This window comes from Macaca mulatta, chromosome 7 (genome assembly GCF_049350105.2).
Source record: "Macaca mulatta isolate MMU2019108-1 chromosome 7, T2T-MMU8v2.0, whole genome shotgun sequence".
NCBI classification, from domain to species: Eukaryota; Metazoa; Chordata; class Mammalia; order Primates; family Cercopithecidae; genus Macaca; species Macaca mulatta.
In genome coordinates this window covers 122,859,345-122,879,777 of record NC_133412.1, presented here as the reverse complement: position 1 = coordinate 122,879,777, position 20,433 = coordinate 122,859,345, and the positions used below count along the sequence as shown (strand labels likewise).

Genomic DNA, 20,433 nt, shown 5'->3' with positions numbered 1-20,433 from the left:
CAAAATTGGCTGGGTGTGGCAGTGTGTGCCTGTAGTCCTAGCTACTTGGTGAGCTGAAGTGGCAGCATTGCTCGAGCCCAGGAGTTCAGGGCTGCTGTCAATTATGATTGTGCCACTGTACTCCAGCCAGAGTGACAAAGCAAGACCCTGTCTCAGAAGAAAAATTTTTTAATGAAAGTAACTGTAGTTTACTATAACATTCTTACTTTAGAAACTTTAAAAAACTGTAAACTTCTTGATTCTTTTGTAATAAACAGCTTAAAACAAACACATTGTACAGCTGCACAAAAATTGTTTCTTTATATCCTGATTTTGTAAGCTTTTTTCTTTCATTGATTAATTGACTTACTGACAGAATCTTACTCCTCTCTTCAGGCTGGATTATAGCTCACTGCAACCTCAAATTCCTGGACATAAGTGTTCCTCCTGCCTCAGCTTCCCAAGTAGCTAGGACTGCTAATTAAAAAAAAATTTTGTGTAGGGATTAGTGGGGGAGGGTCTCACTATGTTACTCAGGCTGGTCTCGAACTCCTGGCCTCAAGCAGTCCTCCTGTCTCAGCCTCCCAAAGTGCTGTGATTACATGCATGAGCCACTGTGCTCAGCCACTTTTTTCCATCTTTATATTTTCTAAAAATGTTTTTTGTTAAAAACTAAGACAAATGTATTAACCTATGCCTATACACAGTTAGTCATCAGTATCACTATCTTTCACCTCCACATCTTTTCCACTGGAGGGTCTTCAGGGGCAATAATTCATGGAGCTGCCATCTGTAGTAACAATGCGTTCTTCTTGAAGGACCTCCTGAAGGACCTGCCTGAGGCTGTTTTACAGTTAACTCAAAAAAAAAAAAAAAGTAGAAGGAGTACACTCTAAAATAATGATTAAAAGTACAGTAAATGTTTACATATTTACTAGTAACATAGTCATTTATTATTGTTATCAAGTGCTACATATTGTACATTATTGTATGTGCTCTACTTTCCTGCAACTGGCAGCTCAGTAGGTTGTATACACCAGGGTTTCTACAAACACAGTAATGTATGGCACTAGGACATTTTGACAGCTAAGATGTCACTAGGCCATAAGAGCTTTTCAGTTCCATTGTCATTCTATGAAACCACTCATATATGCAGTCTGTAATTGCCAAAATGTTGTTATGCTGTGCATGACTGTCCATATATAGTAGATCCTCATTATTTACAGATTTGTGCTAAAATGTTTTTGTACCTCCTAAAGCCAATAGTAAAGGTGCTTTAGTCATTTATGCTCAGCAGAACAGCAAAAAATTTTGAGTCACCTGGCATGCATGTTCCCAGCTGAAGTCGAACAAGGCCACACTGCCCTCTTGTTTCAGCTTCATTAAGAGATGACCAGAGGGGCCAGGCGCGGTGGCTCACGCCTGTAATCCCAGCACTTTGGGAGGCCAAGGCGGGCGGATCACTAGATCAGGAGATCGAGACCATCCTGGCTAACACGATGAAACCCCGTCTCTACTAAAAAAAGAAAAAAAAATTAGTGGGGGTGGTGGCGGACGCCTGTAGTCCAGCTACTCAGGAGGCTGGGGCAGGAGAATGGCATGAACCCAGGAGGCGGAGTTTGCAGTGAGCCAAGATCACGCCATTGCACTCCAGCCTGGGTGACAGAGCGAGACTCATCTCAAAAAGAAAAAAAAAAAAAGAGATGACCAGAGGACAGAGACTGCAGGGAGCAGTACAGGGTAGTGCAAGAAGCTCTGGCCCTGGGGCCAGTTGTGAGTGGAGAGGGGGCATTTGAATCTCAGCTCTGGCATTTGTTTTTGGAGCAACCTGAGACAAGTCATTAAACTTTTCTCATTTGTAAATTAGAATCTACCAGGATAAACTGGTTTTAGGACTTAAGACTATAATCAATCCACGTATATATATGTACAAATTTTCCCATGGAGCAGTGGTTCAGTGTTTGCCAATTCATTGTGGAGATTTTATAGAACATAACTATCACTAATAACAAGAATCAACTGGCTGGGCATGGTGGCTCATGCCTGTAATCCCAGCACTTTGGGAGGCTGAGGAGGGCGAATCATTTGGGGTCAGGAGTTCAAGACCAGCCTGGCCAACATGGTGAAACCCCATCTGTACTAAAAATACAAAATTGGCTGAACGTGGTGGCACGTGCCTGTAATCTCAGCTACTTGGGAGACTAAGGCAGGAGAATTGCTTGAACCTGGGAGACGAAGGTTGCAGTGAGCTGAGATTGCACCATGCACCACTGCACTCCAGCCTGGGAGACAGAGTGAGACTCCGTCTTTAAAAAAAAAAAAAAAAAAAAAAAAAGGAAATTAATTATAACAGGGTATGTATGTGTATCTAGAGAGTTTCTTTTTATGCATGAATGCAGAGGTCTATATTCCCTTTTTTTGGCACTATAAATGGATACATACTGTACCTTGCTTTGTACATGTTTTTCATCTAATAATATGCTATCAACATTTTCTATTACTGTGAAATATTGTTTTATAGCATGATTTGTGACATTTAGGAAATATGTTTTGAGCACATACTTTTTGCCACTAGGTGGGGGAGACAGACATGAAAGAATGCCCAATTACAATTGGCCAATTACAATTTTTTTTTTTTTTTTTTTGAGACTAAATCTTGCTTTGTCGCCCAAGCTGGAGTGCAGTGGCACGATCTTGGCTCACTACAACCTCCGTCTCCTAGGTTCAAGCGATCCTCCTGCCTCAGCCGCCCAAGTAGCTGGGATTATAGGTGCCTGCCACGACACCTGGTTAATTTTCATATTTTTAGTAGAGACTGGGTGGAGTTCACCATGTTGGTCAGGCTGGTTTTGAACTCCTGACCTCAAGCAATCCCCCCACCTCGGCCTCCCAAAGTGCTGGGATTACAGGTGTGAGCCACCCTGGCCTGATTACAAATTTGATAAGATCTGCAAAGGAGAAGCGCAGGTTCCTATGAGAGTGTATAATGGGAAAATCTAACCTCTTTTGGGATCCTCAGAGGAGGCCTCTGGGGTATTTGCATTTAAGCTGGGAACTGCAAGCTGTCAGTGTAGAGTGGGCAAGAGTGGTGGAGGCTGGGAGTGTGTAGATTACCCACTTTCCTACTGACCCTTGCTTGGTGAGCGTTGAATAAAACCAAGCTTTGAAGGAACCGTTGAATAATTTTTTTCACAGTTCTTGGATATAGGCTAGTCTCTGTATATATCCTTAATTCCTTAGGATTAACCATTCCAGAAGTGGAATTACTTGGGCAGATGGTTAGCACATATTTTGAGGTTTCTATTAGGTATTGTTCAAATGGTGTACTCATTTCTCTTTCAGCGACATAGGAAATTGTTATTTTAATGTTTGCTTTAGTCAGTTTTAAGACACAGATATAGCCTATTATTTTATTTACTGCTTCCATATTGCTTGTCTTATTTTAGAATATTTAGATAACCTTTGTACTTTTAAAGTATTACAAAGAGTACATTTTCACCTATTTACACTGGAAAATAACTTCATAGGATAAAAAGAAGCTAAATGTATAAAATTATTAGAAAAATATCTCTAGTAGTATATAGAAGATAATTATGTTATAATTATCTAGGGCATACTATGGAAATATTAATTTTTTTGGAGGTCCTTCTAATACATCTGTGAAGACTTCTGCAAAACTAAAACAACTAGAAGAAGAGAATAAAGATGCTATGTTTGTGTTTTTATCTGATGTTTGGTTGGACCAGGTGGAAGTATTGGAAAAACTTCGCATAATGTTTGCTGGTAGGTCTTATTTTTTTTCTTCTTTCTTGAACTCTTATGAGGGTTCATGTCTTAAAACTTTTTGAGTATTATATTTATCTTTTTGAGTATTCTATTTAAAAAAAAATACTGAGTTAACAATGAGATAATTTAAATTAGATTTCATTTTAAAGACTTAAATTTTTACATTAAGAACAAAACCTGTGTGTGTGTGTGTTTATAGTCATGATAAATAAGAATTAGTCCTGAAGCTCAAGACCAGCTGGCCAACATAGTGAGACCCCATCTCTAAACAAAAACAAAAACAAACTGGGTTTAAGTGTGAGCCTATTACCTTGGGCATGTTACTTAACCTAAGTCTCAGATTATATGGACATTCTAAGGAGTAATTAAGCCAGTGCAGGCCTGGCCTATAGTAAGTGCCCAATAAATGAGTACGGTTATTAGTATTATTTTAATAAGTTATTAAAATGTTATTTTAATTAAAATAAATTTTTATTATTAAAAACTCATGGTTAAAGGTTTTTAACTTGATTTGTAGACTAGAAAAGTATTGTTCATTACTCTTTTATTCTTTAGGTTATTCACCAGCACCTCCAACCTGCTTTATTCTGTGTGGTAATTTTTCATCTGCACCATATGGAAAAAATCAAGTTCAAGCTTTGAAAGGTATTAAGGGTCTATTTAATAAGAAGTGTTTCTATAGTCATATAAACTAAAGTAATAAGGAATTATCCATAATATTTTAATTAAGAATATACAGAATTGTGTCTAATCAAATATAATTTTTATGGCATTATATGCAAATTTAATTCAATACCTTTTTAAAATTTTAGATTCCCTAAAAACTTTGGCAGATATAATATGTGAATACCCAGATATTCACCAAAGGTAATGATCTCACCACTGTATATTTTTTTCACCATTTTGCTTAAAAAACAAAAAATGAATTTTGTTATATCATATCAGCAATAATTATTACAAAACTAAGGAAGAAAGATAAAGTTGAGAAAATTAAAAGAGCTAAGAGATAAAGTTATCCTCACATTGTACTAGAGGTTTATAATGAAAAGTATTGAAAGGGATAGAGGTAATTTCAGCCATACTTGGAATTTCTTTGTGACATTACTCTTAAGAGTCTAGAGCTTCGGCCGGGCGCGGTGGCTCAAGCCTGTAATCCCAGCACTTTGGGAGGCCGAGACGGGCGGATCACGAGGTCAGGAGATCGAGACCATCCTGGCGAACACGGTGAAACCCCGTCTCTACTAAAAAATACAAAAAAACTAGCCGGGCGAGGTGGCGGGCGCCTGTAGTCCCAGCTACTCGGGAGGCTGAGGCAGGAGAATGGCGTAAACCCGGGAGGCGGAGCTTGCAGTGAGCTGAGATCCGCCCACTGCACTCCGGCCTGGGCCAGACTCCATCTCAAAAAAAAAAAAAAAAAAAAGAGTCTAGAGCTTCACTCTCCAATATGATAGTCACTGGCCACATGTCTCTTTAAATTTAAGTTTAATTGAAGTTAAATAAAATATAAAATTCAGTCCATCAGCTATGCTAGCCACAATTCAAGTGTTCAATTGGATAGTGCGGATATAGAACTTTTCTATCATCACATTACTAGACAGTGTTGGTCTGGAGACTTAATAGTTCATTTATTATAATGCATGAAATTTAAACATTTTTTAATTTTAAAGTGAAAACAAAGGGAATTACTTGTTTTTAAGCTATTGGATAGTGTTACAATAATATTTTGAAATGAATTGTGTTGAATTTTGCTACAGTAGTCGTTTTGTGTTTGTACCTGGTCCAGAGGATCCTGGATTTGGTTCCATCTTACCAAGGTAAGTTTTGTTCAAATTTTTGCAACAGTGTAGAAAATGTTGTAAAATTTAAAAAGATAAACTATATCACATAAATTGTTTTTATAGGCCACCACTTGCTGAAAGCATCACTAATGAATTCAGACAAAGGGTACCATTTTCAGTTTTTACTACTAATCCTTGCAGGTAAGAATTAGTATTCTGTGTTACACATTTTTCCTTTCATTTAAAAAATAATTCAGCCAGCTGCGGTGGCTCATACCTGTAATCTCAGCACTTTGGGAGGCCGAGGCAGGCAGGCTGCTTGAGCTCAGGAGTTCCAAGACCAGCTTGGGCAACACAGTGAAACCCATCTCTACAAAAAATACAAAAATTAGCTGGGCGTGGTGGCACACGCCTGTGGTTCTACTCAAGAGGTTGAGATGGGAGAATCGCTTGAGCTTGGTCGGTGGAGAGGTTGCAGTGAGCTGAGAGTGCACTACTGCATTCCAGCCTGCAGCCTGGGCGACAGAGTGAGACCCTGTCTCAAACAAAAAAAAACAGCAAAAAAAAACTAACTTGATTCCTAAAGTGTGTCTCTGAATTTCAACAGTTATGGAATAAATACAAGTAGAAAATTTATTTTTGTTTTAGGTTTCTCAAAACTTTGAAAATAGTTTAACTATATTTAAATAATTTATTGGTAGTGAATTCAGACTCTTGAATAATGGATAGCGATTTAAAAATAGATACTATTATTACACATCCTTTAAGAAAGGTTACAAAGGAAGAATACAAAGATTACTTATTTACTGTTGGTATTGCTCATTGTAATCATAAATTCTTCCTGTGGGAAGAGTCAGCCTTGGTTCGCCTCTCTTTTCTGCCTACATTCACTTCTTTGCTGGCCTTCTCCAGTGTCCTCTGGCTTTAAGTATCATCTGTGTATTGACACCTCCCACATTTATAGTTCCACCTCAACCTACCTTCCAAACTCCAGACTCAGGTATCCAGTTGCCTACTTATCACCATCCCAACCTAAGTGAACTCCTGATCTTCCTCCCCACCAGCGCCCCTAACCTCTTCTGTAGACTTCTCCATCTTAGTTCGTGGCACCTTCATGGCCTGAATAACAATTATTCCAGTTGTTCAGGCCAAACACTTTAGGGTTTCTCTCACATATGTTTTTTCAGGAAGTCCTATTAACTTCAAATTATATCCAGAATCTGCCACCTGTCTATACCTCCACCTCCACAACCCTCTACCACAGTGGTACCCAACCTTTTTGGCACCAGGGACTGGTTTTACAGGAGACAGTTTTTCCAGAGACCCCAGGGGGGTGGGGGTGATTTTGGGATGATTCAAGCGTATTACACTTATTGTGTACTTTATTTCTATTATTATTACATTGTAATATATAATAAAACAATTATACAACTTACTATAATATAGAATCAGTGGGAGCCCTGAGCCTGTTTTCCTGAAATTAGATGGTCCCATCTGGGGATGATGAGACAGTGACAGATCATCAGGCATTAGATTCTTACAAGGAGTGTGCAGCCTAGATCACTCACATGTGCAGTTCACAACCGGATTCGTGCTCCTGTGAGAATCGAATGCCCCTACCGATCTGATAGGAGGCAGAGGTCAGGATGTAATGCAACTGATGGGGAGCGGCTGTAGATACAGATGAAGCTTTGCTTGCTTGCAGCCTGCCGCTCACCTCCTGCTGTGTGGTCCAGTTCCTAACAGACCATGGACTGCTAGCAGAGCCCCGCTCTGCCATCTGGTCGGCCTGGATTATTACAATAGCCTCCTAATTGGTCTCCAGCTTCTACCCCTTCCCCTCCATATTCTACTCTTAATGCAGTGTGAAAGTGATCCTGTAAAGCATAAGACATATCCAGTCCATCTTCCTGATCCTGGAAAAAGGGCCCCCTCATGTGATTTAGTGACAGCCGTATCCTTGCAGTGGGAATCAAGGCCCTGTGTGATCTGGCCCCGTTCTCCCTCTGATTTCCTCTCCTCCCCATTTACTCCAGCCACCCTAGCTTCCCTTCTGTTCCTCAAGGATGCCAGGCAAGCTCCAGTCTGAGGGCCTGTGCTACATCTTCCCTTTGCCTGCAGTGCGCTTCCTCTAGATATCTGCTTGACTAAGTCCCTCTTCCGCTTCAAGCCTGTGCTCAAGTCACACTAAATTATGAGCCCTGCCTGTTCTGATCATCCTATTAATATGCCAGCCTTCTAGGCTCTCTCTTCCTACATATGTTATCCCTCTTAGCCTGTCTTTTTCTTTTTCTCATACACTTAATTATCTTAAAACATACTATATAATTATGTTTGCTTTTTATTTTCTTAGCCCCACTCTTCACTAGAATGTAAACTGTATGAGGGCTGGGATCTCTTGGTTCTGTTCGCTAATCCCTAGAAGGGGGTAGGCATATATTAAGAGCTCAATACATAGCTGTTAAATGAATGGATGAATAGACAGACTCTGGTTGCAGTTTTGTATGGTGAACAGTTGATGTGGGAATGGGCTTGTATTCTAAGAGATTTTACCTTTAAAATTAATCTCATTTTTTTCTGAGAAGTCAAATTCAACTACTGTTTTCATTTCAGAATTCAGTACTGTACACAGGAAATTATTGTCTTCCGTGAAGACTTAGTAAATAAAATGTGCAGAAACTGCGTCCGTTTTCCTAGTAGCAATTTGGCTATTCCTAATCATGTAAGTGAAACATCTTTTTTATTAAACTGTCTTACATGTTGCATTATATAAAATTTTATTAAGCCACTTAATAATTTGTCCTTGGGTTAGGACATTTATTTATGGTTCAAAATAGTTTGAACATACTTTTGTCAGTATGTTAATTTCTGTTAGTGAAGTCAGTGTTTCGCAGCTTTCTACCAAAGTGTATACCCTAAAGGACAGAGAAAAGCTGAGAATAAGCAGAAAATTTCTTTCAAGCTTTGTGTTTTGTCTTTTAAACTCTTAAATCATACTTTAAAATATATGTATATTTGTTTTAATAAACTGTTCTTATTTATCCCATTGGTTACATATTTTATATAGTATGTCCATATCACAAGAATGTGCAGTATTTATCTTGTAGCTTCAAGGTTCCCTCACATACAGTTATCAATCCCAGGTTACATATACCCCCATTTGAGAAGTATGGAAATAGATGTTACAGAGCATTTGTGTTATTCATTTTATAATATTTAAAGTTTATGGACCAGGCGCAGTGGCTTATGCCTGTAATCCCAGCACTTTGGGAGGCTTGTTTGAGGCCAGGAGTTTGAGACCAGCCTGGGCAGCATAATGATGTATATATATATGTTATTAAATGAAAACTCATAGATTTTTTTTCCCTAAAATACAGAATAGTTCATTTCGTTTTTAAATTAGTGTCTCCCAAAGCTCTGTGAGTCAAAGCTTTCCTAGTTGTTTCTCAAATTTTCTGGTTCCTTTTGGTTTAATTTGAAATTATTTGTTTAGCTATTTTCACTTTTGCAAATGAATTGAAGTTTGTTTTGTTTTGTGCTCTTTTGTAGTTTGTAAAGACTATCTTATCCCAAGGACATCTGACTCCCCTACCTCTTTATGTCTGCCCAGTGTATTGGGCATATGACTATGCTTTGAGAGTGTATCCTGTGCCCGATCTACTTGTCATTGCAGACAAATACGATCCCTTCACTATCACGAATACTGAATGCCTCTGCATAAACCCTGTAAGAATGTAGTTAATCTTATATAGTCATTATTTGTCAAGATTAGAGTACATTTTTTAATTTAAAATATATATTTAATAAAATTATTGTTGAAATAAAAATATGCTATTAAGGAAACACTGAATTAAGTTTCTATACACAGAAAGTTGGTATACACAGAAAGTTCTTAAATTTTCAGTATAGTATGTGACTATAAAGTAATGTGACTTTTTAAAAAAAAAACAAAACAACCATACCAAAACATGAATCCAAAACAGTATTTTCTCCTCTTTAAAACTTATATTGGGATTCCCTTCTGGGAATTGCTTCAGAGTCTGTATATTGGTGGTACCTGTCCTTTGAAAATGATTTTGATTTTTAGAAATTGCACAGGTCCCAAAAATCTAAGCCTGATTAATGTAGAAACCTCATTGGTACACATTTTATTACTTTTTATGTAGAACCTTGAAATTGCTTCAGAATCTTGACATTGCTTCAGAATTTCTACAGAAATATAATTGACTTTTAGGCTGGGCGTGCTGGCTCATGCCTGTAATCTTAGCACTTTCAGAGGCTGAGGCAGGTGGATCATGAGGTCAGGAGTTCAAGACCAGCCTGACCAACATGGTGAAACCCCGTCTCTACTAAAAATTACAAAAATTAGCTGGGCGTGGTGGCGCACAACTGTAATCCAGCTACTCGGGAGGCTGAGGCAGGAGAATTGCTTGAACCCGGGAGGCAGAGGTTACAGTGAGTGGAGATCACGCCATTGCACTCCAGCCTGGGCAACAGAGCGAGACTCCATCTCAAAAAAAAAAAAAAAAAAAGAAAAGAAATATAATTGACTTTTTGAACTTGGAGAATAAATACTGCATAAACAATGACATAAACACAGTTATGTCAAACAAAATATTATCTCCACTAGTGATTTTTGAATTGCATGCTTCCTTGATTCTTGTGAATTTTAGACTTTACTAATTTTTTGTTTCATCTGAGTAATTTCTAGAAACATCATGCCTTAGTTTTGGCATGATGCTGGACCTGTCATCCTAGCACTTTGGGAGGCCGAGGCAGGAAGATGGCTTGAGTCCAGGAGTTCACAACCAGCATGGGCAACATAGGAAGGGCCTGTCTCTACTTACTTTGCTTTCCACAAACACACAGTTTGTCCGGCTTCCTCTAAGACATGGCTTATCAACCTTGGCACTTTTGACATTTTGGACCAAGTAATTTTTGGTTGTGGGGGCTATCCTGTGTACTGTAAGCTGTTTAGCAGCACCCCTGGCCTCTATCCAATAAATGCCAGTAGCATCCCCCAGCTGTAACAATCAGAAGTGTTTCCAGACATTGGCCAAATATCCCCGAGGGACAAAGTAGCCCTGGTTAAGAACGTCTGCTTTGGCCAGGCACGGTGGCTCACGCCTGTAATCCCAGCACTTTGGGAGGCCGAGGCGGGCAGATCACGAGGTCAGGAGATCGAGACCATCCTGGCTAACAAGGAGAAACCCCATCTCTACTAAAAATACAAAAAAAATTAGCTGGGCGTGGTGGCAGGCGCCTGTAGTCCCAGCTACTCGGGAAGCTGAGGCAGGAGAATGGCATGAACCCGGGAGGTGGAGCTTGCAGAGAGCCAAGATCCGCCACTGCACTCCAGCCTGGGGGACAGAGCGAGCCTCTGTCTCCAAAAAAAAAAAGAAAGAACGTCTGCTTTAAGGATGAACACAGTTAACTGATTTGGTTTTATTGCTTAGAAATTTATGACCTCATTTTTATTCACATTGAAATAGTCTTTCATAGTGATCCTATTTCCTTACTTAAACTTTGAGCATTCTCCTAGTTAATGCTCTATTTGAATACAACTTCTTTCTGAATTTTTCTACTTTTTCATTCCTGTGAGTAAACCACCACCTCCTACACCATCATTATATCTTTTTTACCTTATTTATACCTTTTGGGCAAGCTCAAAACTAGCTTTAGACATTACTTCATCCTTTCTTGATATTTATTCACATTAACGAATGCCTGCTATAGGCTAGGCGCTGGGTTCAGTGCTTGGGGCACAAAGACTGAAAAGACAGGGCCTCTGCTCAGCCACTTGAGAGTTTCATAGTAGACAACTGTATGTGTGATTATTGCTCAGTTGCTTTACAGGCACATAGGAAGGGAATCAAACAGGCACATAGGAATGCAAATCAGATTTGCATTAGAGGGAGGGGCAGGAAAGACTTCTTGAACTTGCTGATTGTCTCACATGCATATTTGGCATTACACAGTCTGTTTATTTCTTATACTAAGTAGGCTCCTCCTCAGCATTTCCAACCTCATCTTTTAGCATAAGACTGTCTAGCCAACTCGAAAGACTTGCTTCAAGTGGAGATATTTTATAGGAACAACTCTGTACAGAGATCATGTAAAAATCTGTTGTGTTACTTTTTTTTTTGTTTTTTTTTTGTTTTTTTTGAGACGGAGTCTCGCTGTGTCTCCCAGGCTGGAGTGCAGTGGCGAGATCTCGGCTCACTGCAAGCTCCGCCTCCCGGGTTCACGCCATTCTCCCGCCTCAGCCTCCCAAGTAGCTGAGACTACAGGTGCCCGCCACCACGCCCGGCTAGTTTTTTGTATTTTTAGTAGAGACGGGGTTTCACCATGTTAGCCAGGATAGTCTCGATCTCCTGACCTCGTGATCCACCCGCCTCGGCCTCCCAAAGTGCTGGGATTACAGGCTTGAGCCACCGCGCCCGGCCTGTTGTGTTACTTTATAGTCACATCTTGTCATTTTTAAATCATAACCAAGGAATTTAATTTAAAAAACAGGGATTATTTTATAAAACTTGAGTATTCGGCGGGGCACGGTGGCTCATGCCTATAATCCCAGCACTCTGAGAGGCCGAGGTGGGCAGATCACATGTGCCCAGGTGTTCAAGACCATCCTGGGCAACACAGTGAAACCCCATCTGTCTTGACAAAAAATACAAAAATTAGCTAGGCATGGTGGCCCACGCCTGTGGTCCCAGCTACCTGGGAGGCTGAGGTGGGAAGATTGCTTGAATCCTGGAAATGGAGGTTGCAGTGAGATTGCCCCCACTGCACTCCAGCCTGGATGATGAGAGTGAGACCGTGTCTCAAAAAAAAAAAAAAAAATAAATAAATAAATAAATAAAATAAAAAAATATATATACATATATTGTTTTTAAAAATTTATTTTAAAAAAAAGTTGGAATATTCACTTACAGACATTTTTCTTCCCCAAAGGGCTCTTTTCCAAGAAGTGGATTTTCATTCAAAGTTTTTTATCCTTCTAATAAGACAGTAGAAGATAGGTAAGTGTGTGCACAGACACAGTAAAAAAGATCTTTCTCTAGGTGTTAAATTACTGAAAATGAGATGTTCTATCAGTGTGTTGAGATTTTTCGAAAATGTCTACACTGGCCCGTAAGAAATATTATTGGCTGAGCTTATCATGGTTATGCTGTGTGACATAGAATTGTGCATACATGACAGTACGTTTGTGTTGAAATAGATCAAGAACTGTTTTTTGGGGGAAATCTCAGGCCAGCTGTGGAGGTGGGCTAGTTCTCTTACAGGCTGACTCCTGATGCTGTTCTCATTCTTCTGAGAGGTCAGCCCTACTTTCCCTTAAATTGACAGTGAGGGAGCTGTGTGTGAGTCTGGTGATGGTATGGGGTTGGAGTTACAGAAAGGTCTTGGGAGAGAAGAAAATAACCAGCTAGTGGGTAGTAGTTTTCAGAGTGATCTATATAGATCACCCACATCAGAATCCTCTGGGGTCCTTGTTAAAAATGTTAAGTTTTAGGATTTTACCCCAGACTCATCAAATGACTTTCTAATTGTAAAGAATAGGCATGTTAAATATTATTTCCCTTGATTTCAGACATCCTAACGTGATTTCTCAGATAACTATATTTTGAAAAAGCTCCCACCACTGGTTAAGAACAAGTGACCAGGCAGGGCGCAGTGGCTCACACCTGTAATCCCAGGACTTTGGGAGGCCGAGGTGTGGGGATCACGAGGTCGGGAGTTCGAGACCAGCCTGACCAACATGCTGAAACCCCGTCTCTACTAAAAATACAAAAATTAGCCGGGCATGGTGGCATGTACCTGTAATCCCAGCTACTCAGGAGGAGGCGGCTACGGCAGAATTGCTTGAACCTGGCAGGTAGAGGTTGCAGTGAGCGGAGATGGTGCCACTGCACTCCAGCCTGGGCAACAGAGCGTCTCAAAAAACAAGAACAAGTGACCAAATCAAGTAACTCCCCTCCAGATTCTCGTCAGAGAATATAATCTTGAACACAGCCCAATTGTCTTTTTCTTTTTGGAATTAACATATTTATTTAAATAAAAGTGAATACAAAATGAATAACAAAATTTTCAAAATAATGCTTACAAATATAAAATTAAAAAGGAGGCCAGACACTGTGGCTCAAGTCTGTAATCCCAGCACTTTGGGAGGCTGAGGCGGGCAGATCACCTGAGGTCAGGTGTTTGAGACCAGCCTGGCCAACATAGTGAAACCCCATCTCTACTAAAAATACAAAAAACTAGCCAGGCATGGTGACACACGCCTGTAGTCCTAGCTACTCAGGAGGCTGAGGCAGGAGAATCTCTTGAACCCAGGAGGCTGAGGTTGCAGTGAGCTGAGATTGTGCCACTACACTCCAGCCTGGGTAACAGAGCGAGACTCTGTCTTAAAGAAAAAAAGAGAAAAGGAAAAACACCTCTGTTTCCTAATCCTGAAACCATGATTAAGTTTCTTAAATATATTTATTTTAGAAAATTTTTATGCATATATTCTTGCTGCTTAATACTCATGGAAGATTTAAGTCCATTTATTCCATGATATATTCTAAATTTTATTCTTGAATTTGCTTATTTTACATACAGCTGATTCTTGCTGTATTCCAAGCACAGCTTAGTTCTTGGAATATAGGGGCAGATAGATATTCTCATAAAGGACATAAGATATTCTAGCCCCTAGTTTTATGAAAGCCTAATGTGTATTTGATTTTACCTAGCCCACACTGAATACTTAAAAAATTGATTTGGAATGCCTTTAGGTAAGGGACAGACATATGCTCTTTTCCAGCCCACCTGTCTACGCTGGATATCCTGAGGGCACTTGATTTTGTGACCTCAGGACTAAGTCAACTCTGAGGGCTGTCAGCCTGGAGCATATGGTCTTGTCCACTGTTAGAATGACTTTTACTAAAGTAAGATTTGGCATAAAACTTGTAGACATAAAACGGCCTGCAGCCATTCGTGGTGACTCACACCTGTAATCTAGCACTTTGGGAGGCTAAGGCAGGGAGATGGCTTAAGTCAGGAGTTTAAGACCAGCCTGGGCAATATGGCAAAGCCCTTTCTCTACAAAAAATACAAAAAATTAAGCCGGGCGCGGTGGCTCAAGCCTGTAATCCCAGCACTTTGGGAGGCCGAGGCGGGTGGATCACGAGGTCAGGAGATCGAGACTATCCTGGCTAACATGGTGAAACCCCGTCTCTACTAAAAATACAAAAAACTAGCCGGGCGTGGTGGCGGGCGCCTGTAGTCCCAGCTACTCAGGAGGCTGAGGCGGGAGAATGGCGTGAACCCGGGAGGCGGAGCTTGCAGTGAGCCGAGATCACGCCACTGCACTCCATCCAGCCTGGGAGACACAGCGAGACTCCGTCTCAAAAAAAAAAAAAAAAAAAAAAAAAAAAAAAAAAAAAAAAATACAAAAAATTAGCTGGGCGTGGTGGCCCACAGCTGTAGTCCCAGTTACTGGGGAGACTGAGGTGGGAAGATCACTTGAGCTCAGGAGTCGGAGGTTGCAGTGAACTGTGATTGGTCCACATTGCACTCCAGCCTGGGTGACAGCTGTTAAGTACCCTGTCTCATGGTACTTGTAGTTGATGCTCACTCTTTGTCGAACTGAAATAGTTGCTTCCTTTATCTGCTGTGGCCTCAGATGCTGAAAGCCTTGACATAATTTCCAAACTATAATTTTGTATTGGTAACTGGGGAATCTTTTCAATGCTAGATCAAATAAATTGATCTGAGTTTATGTTTTGGGAAAACAGAAAATTTCAAGATATATTGAAATAATCTGGTCTTCTTGCCACTTAGTTTCTTCTAAGAAGCCTTCTGTTAGAATATTTGCGAAATTATATTGTGGAATTAATCACAGAAATGTAGTCAAAGTTGATAAAATTAACCCTGTTTCAACATGACTTTCAAGTAGTTTTATTTAAAGACAATGTTGGTGATGTAGTGGAGGAAATACACATTCTCACATGTACTTGGTCAGAATGAAAAATGGCAAAAACCTTTTCGGAGGACAATTTGACAAGATTTATTAATGCCTACACCAACAATTCCACTTTTAGGAATTTATCCTAAAAGGAATTTATCCTTAAGGTATACTTAAGCCTATGTATACAAGTACATCATGTAGAATTAGGTACAATTGGCTTTTTACTGCAGTTTTTTTTGTGAGATGGAGTCTTGCTCTGTTGTCCAGGCTAGAGTGCAGTGCCACAATCTCAGCTCACTGCAACCTCCATCTCTCGGGCTCAAGCGATTTTCCTGCCTCAGCCTCCCAAATAGCTGGGATCACAGGCACACACCACCACACCCAGCTATTTTTTGTATTTTCAGTAGAGATGGGGTTTCACCATGTTGACCAGGCTGGTCTTAAACTCCTGACCTCAGGTGATCCACCAGCCTTGGCCTCCCAAAGTGGCTGGGATTACAGGCATGAGCCACTGTGCCCAGCCTTTTTACTGCAGTTTTTATACCAAGAAATTTTAAAAATGTATATATATCTAAATGTACCTATTCAGAACTTTCTGATTTACTTAAATTTCAAAGCCTTAAAGAATTAAATATAGATAAATATAATGTATTTACTACTAATGGAAAAAAGGTGTAGAAAGTATGCATAATATCATCTCACTTCTGTGTTTTTAAAGCATAAGACCACATATACATGTGCTTACATATGATTAGACTTACTTTTTTTTTTTTTTTTTTTTTTTTGGAGATAGAGTTTCGCTCTTGTTGCCCAGGCTGGAGTGCAGTGGTGCCATCTTGGCTCACCGCAGCCTCCGCCTCCCGGGTTCAAGAGATTCTCCTGCCTCAACCTCCTGAGTAGCTGGGATTACAGGCATGTACCACCACACCCGGCTAATTTTGTATTTTTAGTACAGACGGGGTTTCTCCAGGTTGGTCGGGCTGGTCTCAAACTCCAGATCTCAGGTGATCCATCTGCCTCTGTCCCCCAAAGTGCTGGATTATAGGCGTGAGCCACTGCGCCCGGCTACCTTTTTTTAAAATTAGTCTACCTTTATAAGAACATACAGTTGTCGGCCGGGCGCGATGGTTCATGCCTCTAATCCTAGCACTTTTTGGGAGGCCGAGGCAGGTGGATCACTTGAGGTCAGGAGTTCGAGACCAGTCTATCCAACATGGTGAAACCTCGTCTCTACTAAAAATACAAAAATTAGCTGGATGTGGTGGTGGGTGCCTGTAATCCCAGCTACTCAGGAGGCTGAGGCAGGAGAATCACTGGAACCCAGGAGGCAGAAGTTGCGGTGAGCCGAGACTACGCCATTGCACCCCAGCCTGGGCGACAGAGTGAGACTCCATCTCGAAAAAAAAAAAGATATACACTTGCTTTTTGGGGAGCAGAAAAGGGGCGTGAGAATGACTTATTTTTTAGAGTCTCCTTTTGAATTTGAAACAGTATGTATGTATTGACCTACTTTTTAAAATCAATTATACCTATTTTTAAAAATTAACTACAACTAAGTATTAGTAAGTGTACAACTTAGGTTTCCAAATATTTTTCTTTTCCTATTTTCAGCAAACTTCAAGGCTTTTGAGATCTTGAAGACCATCTGAAGAAAATTCATCAGTTTTCTGCTTAACTCTGTATCTTATGTGATTTTGATATTACAATAAAATTATGGTAAACTTTAGGAGGTTCTGCTTAAATTTGTATTTTGTGAAATTTTGATACTAAGTGATAAATATGATGGTATACTTTAGAAAGATTTCTAGGAAAAATATTTTCTGCGTATTTTTAAGAAAAATATAATGGGGGCCAGGCGTAGTGTCTCACACCTGTAATCCTAGTGCTCTGGGAGGCCGAGGCGGGTGATCACCTGAGGTCAGGAGGTCAAGACCAGCCTAGCCAAGATGGCAAAACCCTGTCTCTACTAAAAAAAAATACAAAAATTAGCTGGGCGTGGTGGTGGGCACCTGTAATCCCAACTACTCGGGAGGCTGAGGCAGGAGAATCACTTGAACCCAAGAGGTAGAGGTTACAGTGAGCCAAGATCGTGCCATTGTACTCCAGCCTGGGTAACAGAACAAGACTCCATCAAAAAAGAAAGAAAGAAAGAAAGAAAACTATGTGGATATGTGTTAAGATATACTCTTTTTTTTTTTTTGGAGACAGAGTCTTGCTCTGTCACCCAGGCTGGAGTGCAGGGAGAATTGCTTGAACCTGGGAGGCAGAGGTTGCAGTGAGCTGAGATCAGGCCACTGCACTCCAGTCTGGGTGACAGAATGAGACTCTGTCTCAAAAAAAAAAACAAAAAAACGAAGAGCCTGGACTGGAAGACATTGCTTTCAAAGAGAATTAGCTTTTGAGAGAAAAGGTACTAATAAAAAAATATAAAAATGACACAGTGAACGGGAAATTCCTCAAGGAAATTTAATATGAATGCAGTGATAAGTGAATTTAGCAGCAAGGACATGACAATCTGACATGTGGTTTGGAGATGGAAAATTGGAAGGATGTTAGAAGGGGCCTAATGTTAGAAGAGCAAGGTTTAGCTTTAATTTCAAGAATAACCTGGTAAAATCAAAATTTAAAGACGAAGTCAAGACATAAATTTAAACAGGGCCTAGAAAGTAGCAGTAAAATAGACATGCAAGGCTGCTGGTCCAGTTATGAGAGTCACAGAGCTAAATATGAATGACGATGGGCAGAAGTTTATAAATGGAAATTGAAATCAAGGTGTCCTCTCATTCACTGGTTACATAATTGCTTCTATAATTAGAGGTATTTTGAGATCTTTTCAAGAACACAGTGAAAGTAGGGTGCATTTAGGGGTTAAACAAGATGAAGTGAAGTGAAACAAGGCAGTTAACCCAGAGCAGTAAATTGCCAGAAGCAGGCCATCAATAGAATAAGGTAAGGCAGGAGCTAGAACCAGGTGAGGATCAACATCGTTCAGAGATGGAAAAGAAAGCCAAGGTCTGTGAGATGAGACAGCAGAGGAGCCGGTGTGAAAGAACGTCTGGACTTGACTTTAGTAAAGAACAGAGACAGCGTGTTCCCAACTGGGTGTTCCCAAATGGGTGTTTAATCAGCTGAAGCCCGGCTGATCTCACTGCTGCAGTGTTTACGAGGCACCATTAAGTAAAGGTGCACCTCAGAGCAGGAGCCAGATTATTAACACACAAAAGATTTCTCTACTATAAAAGCAAACACGTAGTCTCTGTAGGGAAACCATGGAATGCCAGAGACTGGACAGACCGAATGAAGCATTCTTTAGCCACGGGCAGCCATGCAGGAAACCAGGCCTATAGGGCCATTTTAGAGAAATCTGGAGTTTTCGGTACAATATCCTGACTTCGCAAGCACTAATTTAAATTGCAGTTTGCAACCAAGAAGACATGCTTACAGATTGGATTGTGCTCACGAACTGTTTTCTCTGCCTTATAGGCACAGGAATTTAATTTTGTGGTCCATAAGATATCCCTATTAAGCAAAATCAGGTGAGCCCCAATCATTCACCACCATCTGTAAAATTTAGTGTCCTCTTGTACTGGTGATGAGGGAAGGTAAACTTAAAATGGGACATTTCATTCTGATCCTGTGCCCACATACACGTTTTCTCTGGAGCTAAGGCTCCTACCCACTCTATTCAAAAGCTCCACTTTTATTTCTTTTATTGTGCTTACACTTTGGGCTTCATTTTTAGGCAGGTTTTCTGAATTAAAGGGCTGGGGGGGTTGTGGAAAGGGTTGCAAGACCGTTGCTCCAATTCCTTAATGCATGTATTAAATGTTTACTATGTTAGGCACTGTGCTAAGTGCTTATTCATTGCGCAGTTTAATCCTCATTAGGTTCACTATTACCTTTAGTTATACATGAAGAAAACAGGCATAAGGAGGTTAAATAAGTTGCCCAAAGTCACACAGCTGGTAAGGGTCACAGCAGAGTTGATGCTGGGTTATCTGAATGGAGCCCAGGCGCCTCACCAGCATAGTATTGTCTTGCCTTCCTCTACTTCCTTACTGAACATGCTACTGAAGCTACAAAAGATCATTTATCTTGAGCAGTGTTTCAGACTGAAGGTCAAACTGATCCGTGGGTTGAAATATAAATAAGTCACGGCAGAATAGAAAATTCCAGTGCATTAAGTTTTGTCTCATGAAGCTGTTTGTTATGTATTAGGATCTGGCATGTGCTATCACAGTGTCTCACTTAAGTCAGTAGGTCTCAGCCATCTACTCTGGACCTCTACTTCCCAGTAAATAGAACAATGGCATCTGAAGAGAGCAAAAGCAGTATTTGTGGAAGGATAGGATAAGACAGGTTGCACAAAGGGGTTAATAACTGATAATGGCTCTAGTACTTAGGACCTTCTCCCTCCAAAAGGCATTTTTTTTTTTTTTTTTTTTTTTTTTGAGACGGAGTCTCATTCTTGTCGCCCAGGCTGGAATGCAATGGCACAATCTCGGCTCACTGCAACCTCAGCCTCCTGGGTTCAAGCAATTCTCCTGCCTCAGCCTCCTAACTAGCTGGGATTACAGGTGCCCGCCACCACTCCTGGCTAATTTTTGTATTTTTAGTAGAAGTGGTGTTTCACCACGTTGGCCAGGCTGGTCTCAAACCCCTGACCTCAGGTGATCCACCCACCTCGGCCTCCCAAAGTGCTGGGATTATAGGTGTGGGCCACTGCACCTGGCCCATTGTTTTTTTTAAGGACAGCTTTCTTTAATGGATGAATTTTAGGCAAGGGAACATTTGTCTTGGGCAAGGGGGCTCTTCCACAACTACACTGTCTTTTCCCAAAGAGATTCTTCTGGGAAAGAGAACATCACATAGTAAGAAATTTGGCAAAGCAGAGGGTAGGAACCCTCAGAAAATCTAATGAAAGCTACGGGCCCTATG

General features: G+C 40.4%; 1 protein-coding gene across 6 annotated transcripts in view; it reads left to right on the top strand.

Moving 5' to 3' along the window:
* Positions 1–17,221, top strand: part of POLE2 (DNA polymerase epsilon 2, accessory subunit) — a 58,755-nt gene extending 41,534 nt beyond the window's left edge. For all 6 annotated transcript variants that reach the window (XM_028851535.2, XM_077940967.1, XM_077940966.1 and 3 more), the window contains 9 exons: positions 3,590–3,762; positions 4,321–4,410; positions 4,578–4,632; positions 5,520–5,579; positions 5,667–5,744; positions 8,157–8,265; positions 9,093–9,269; positions 12,498–12,565; positions 17,107–17,221. In XM_028851535.2, the coding sequence (XP_028707368.1) occupies positions 3,590–3,762; positions 4,321–4,410; positions 4,578–4,632; positions 5,520–5,579; positions 5,667–5,744; positions 8,157–8,265; positions 9,093–9,269; positions 12,498–12,565; positions 17,107–17,125 (829 nt within the window). In that variant the 3' untranslated portion in view covers positions 17,126–17,221. The remainder of the gene's footprint in view (positions 1–3,589; positions 3,763–4,320; positions 4,411–4,577; positions 4,633–5,519; positions 5,580–5,666; positions 5,745–8,156; positions 8,266–9,092; positions 9,270–12,497; positions 12,566–17,106) is intronic.
* Positions 17,222–20,433: the final 3,212 nt, after the last annotated feature.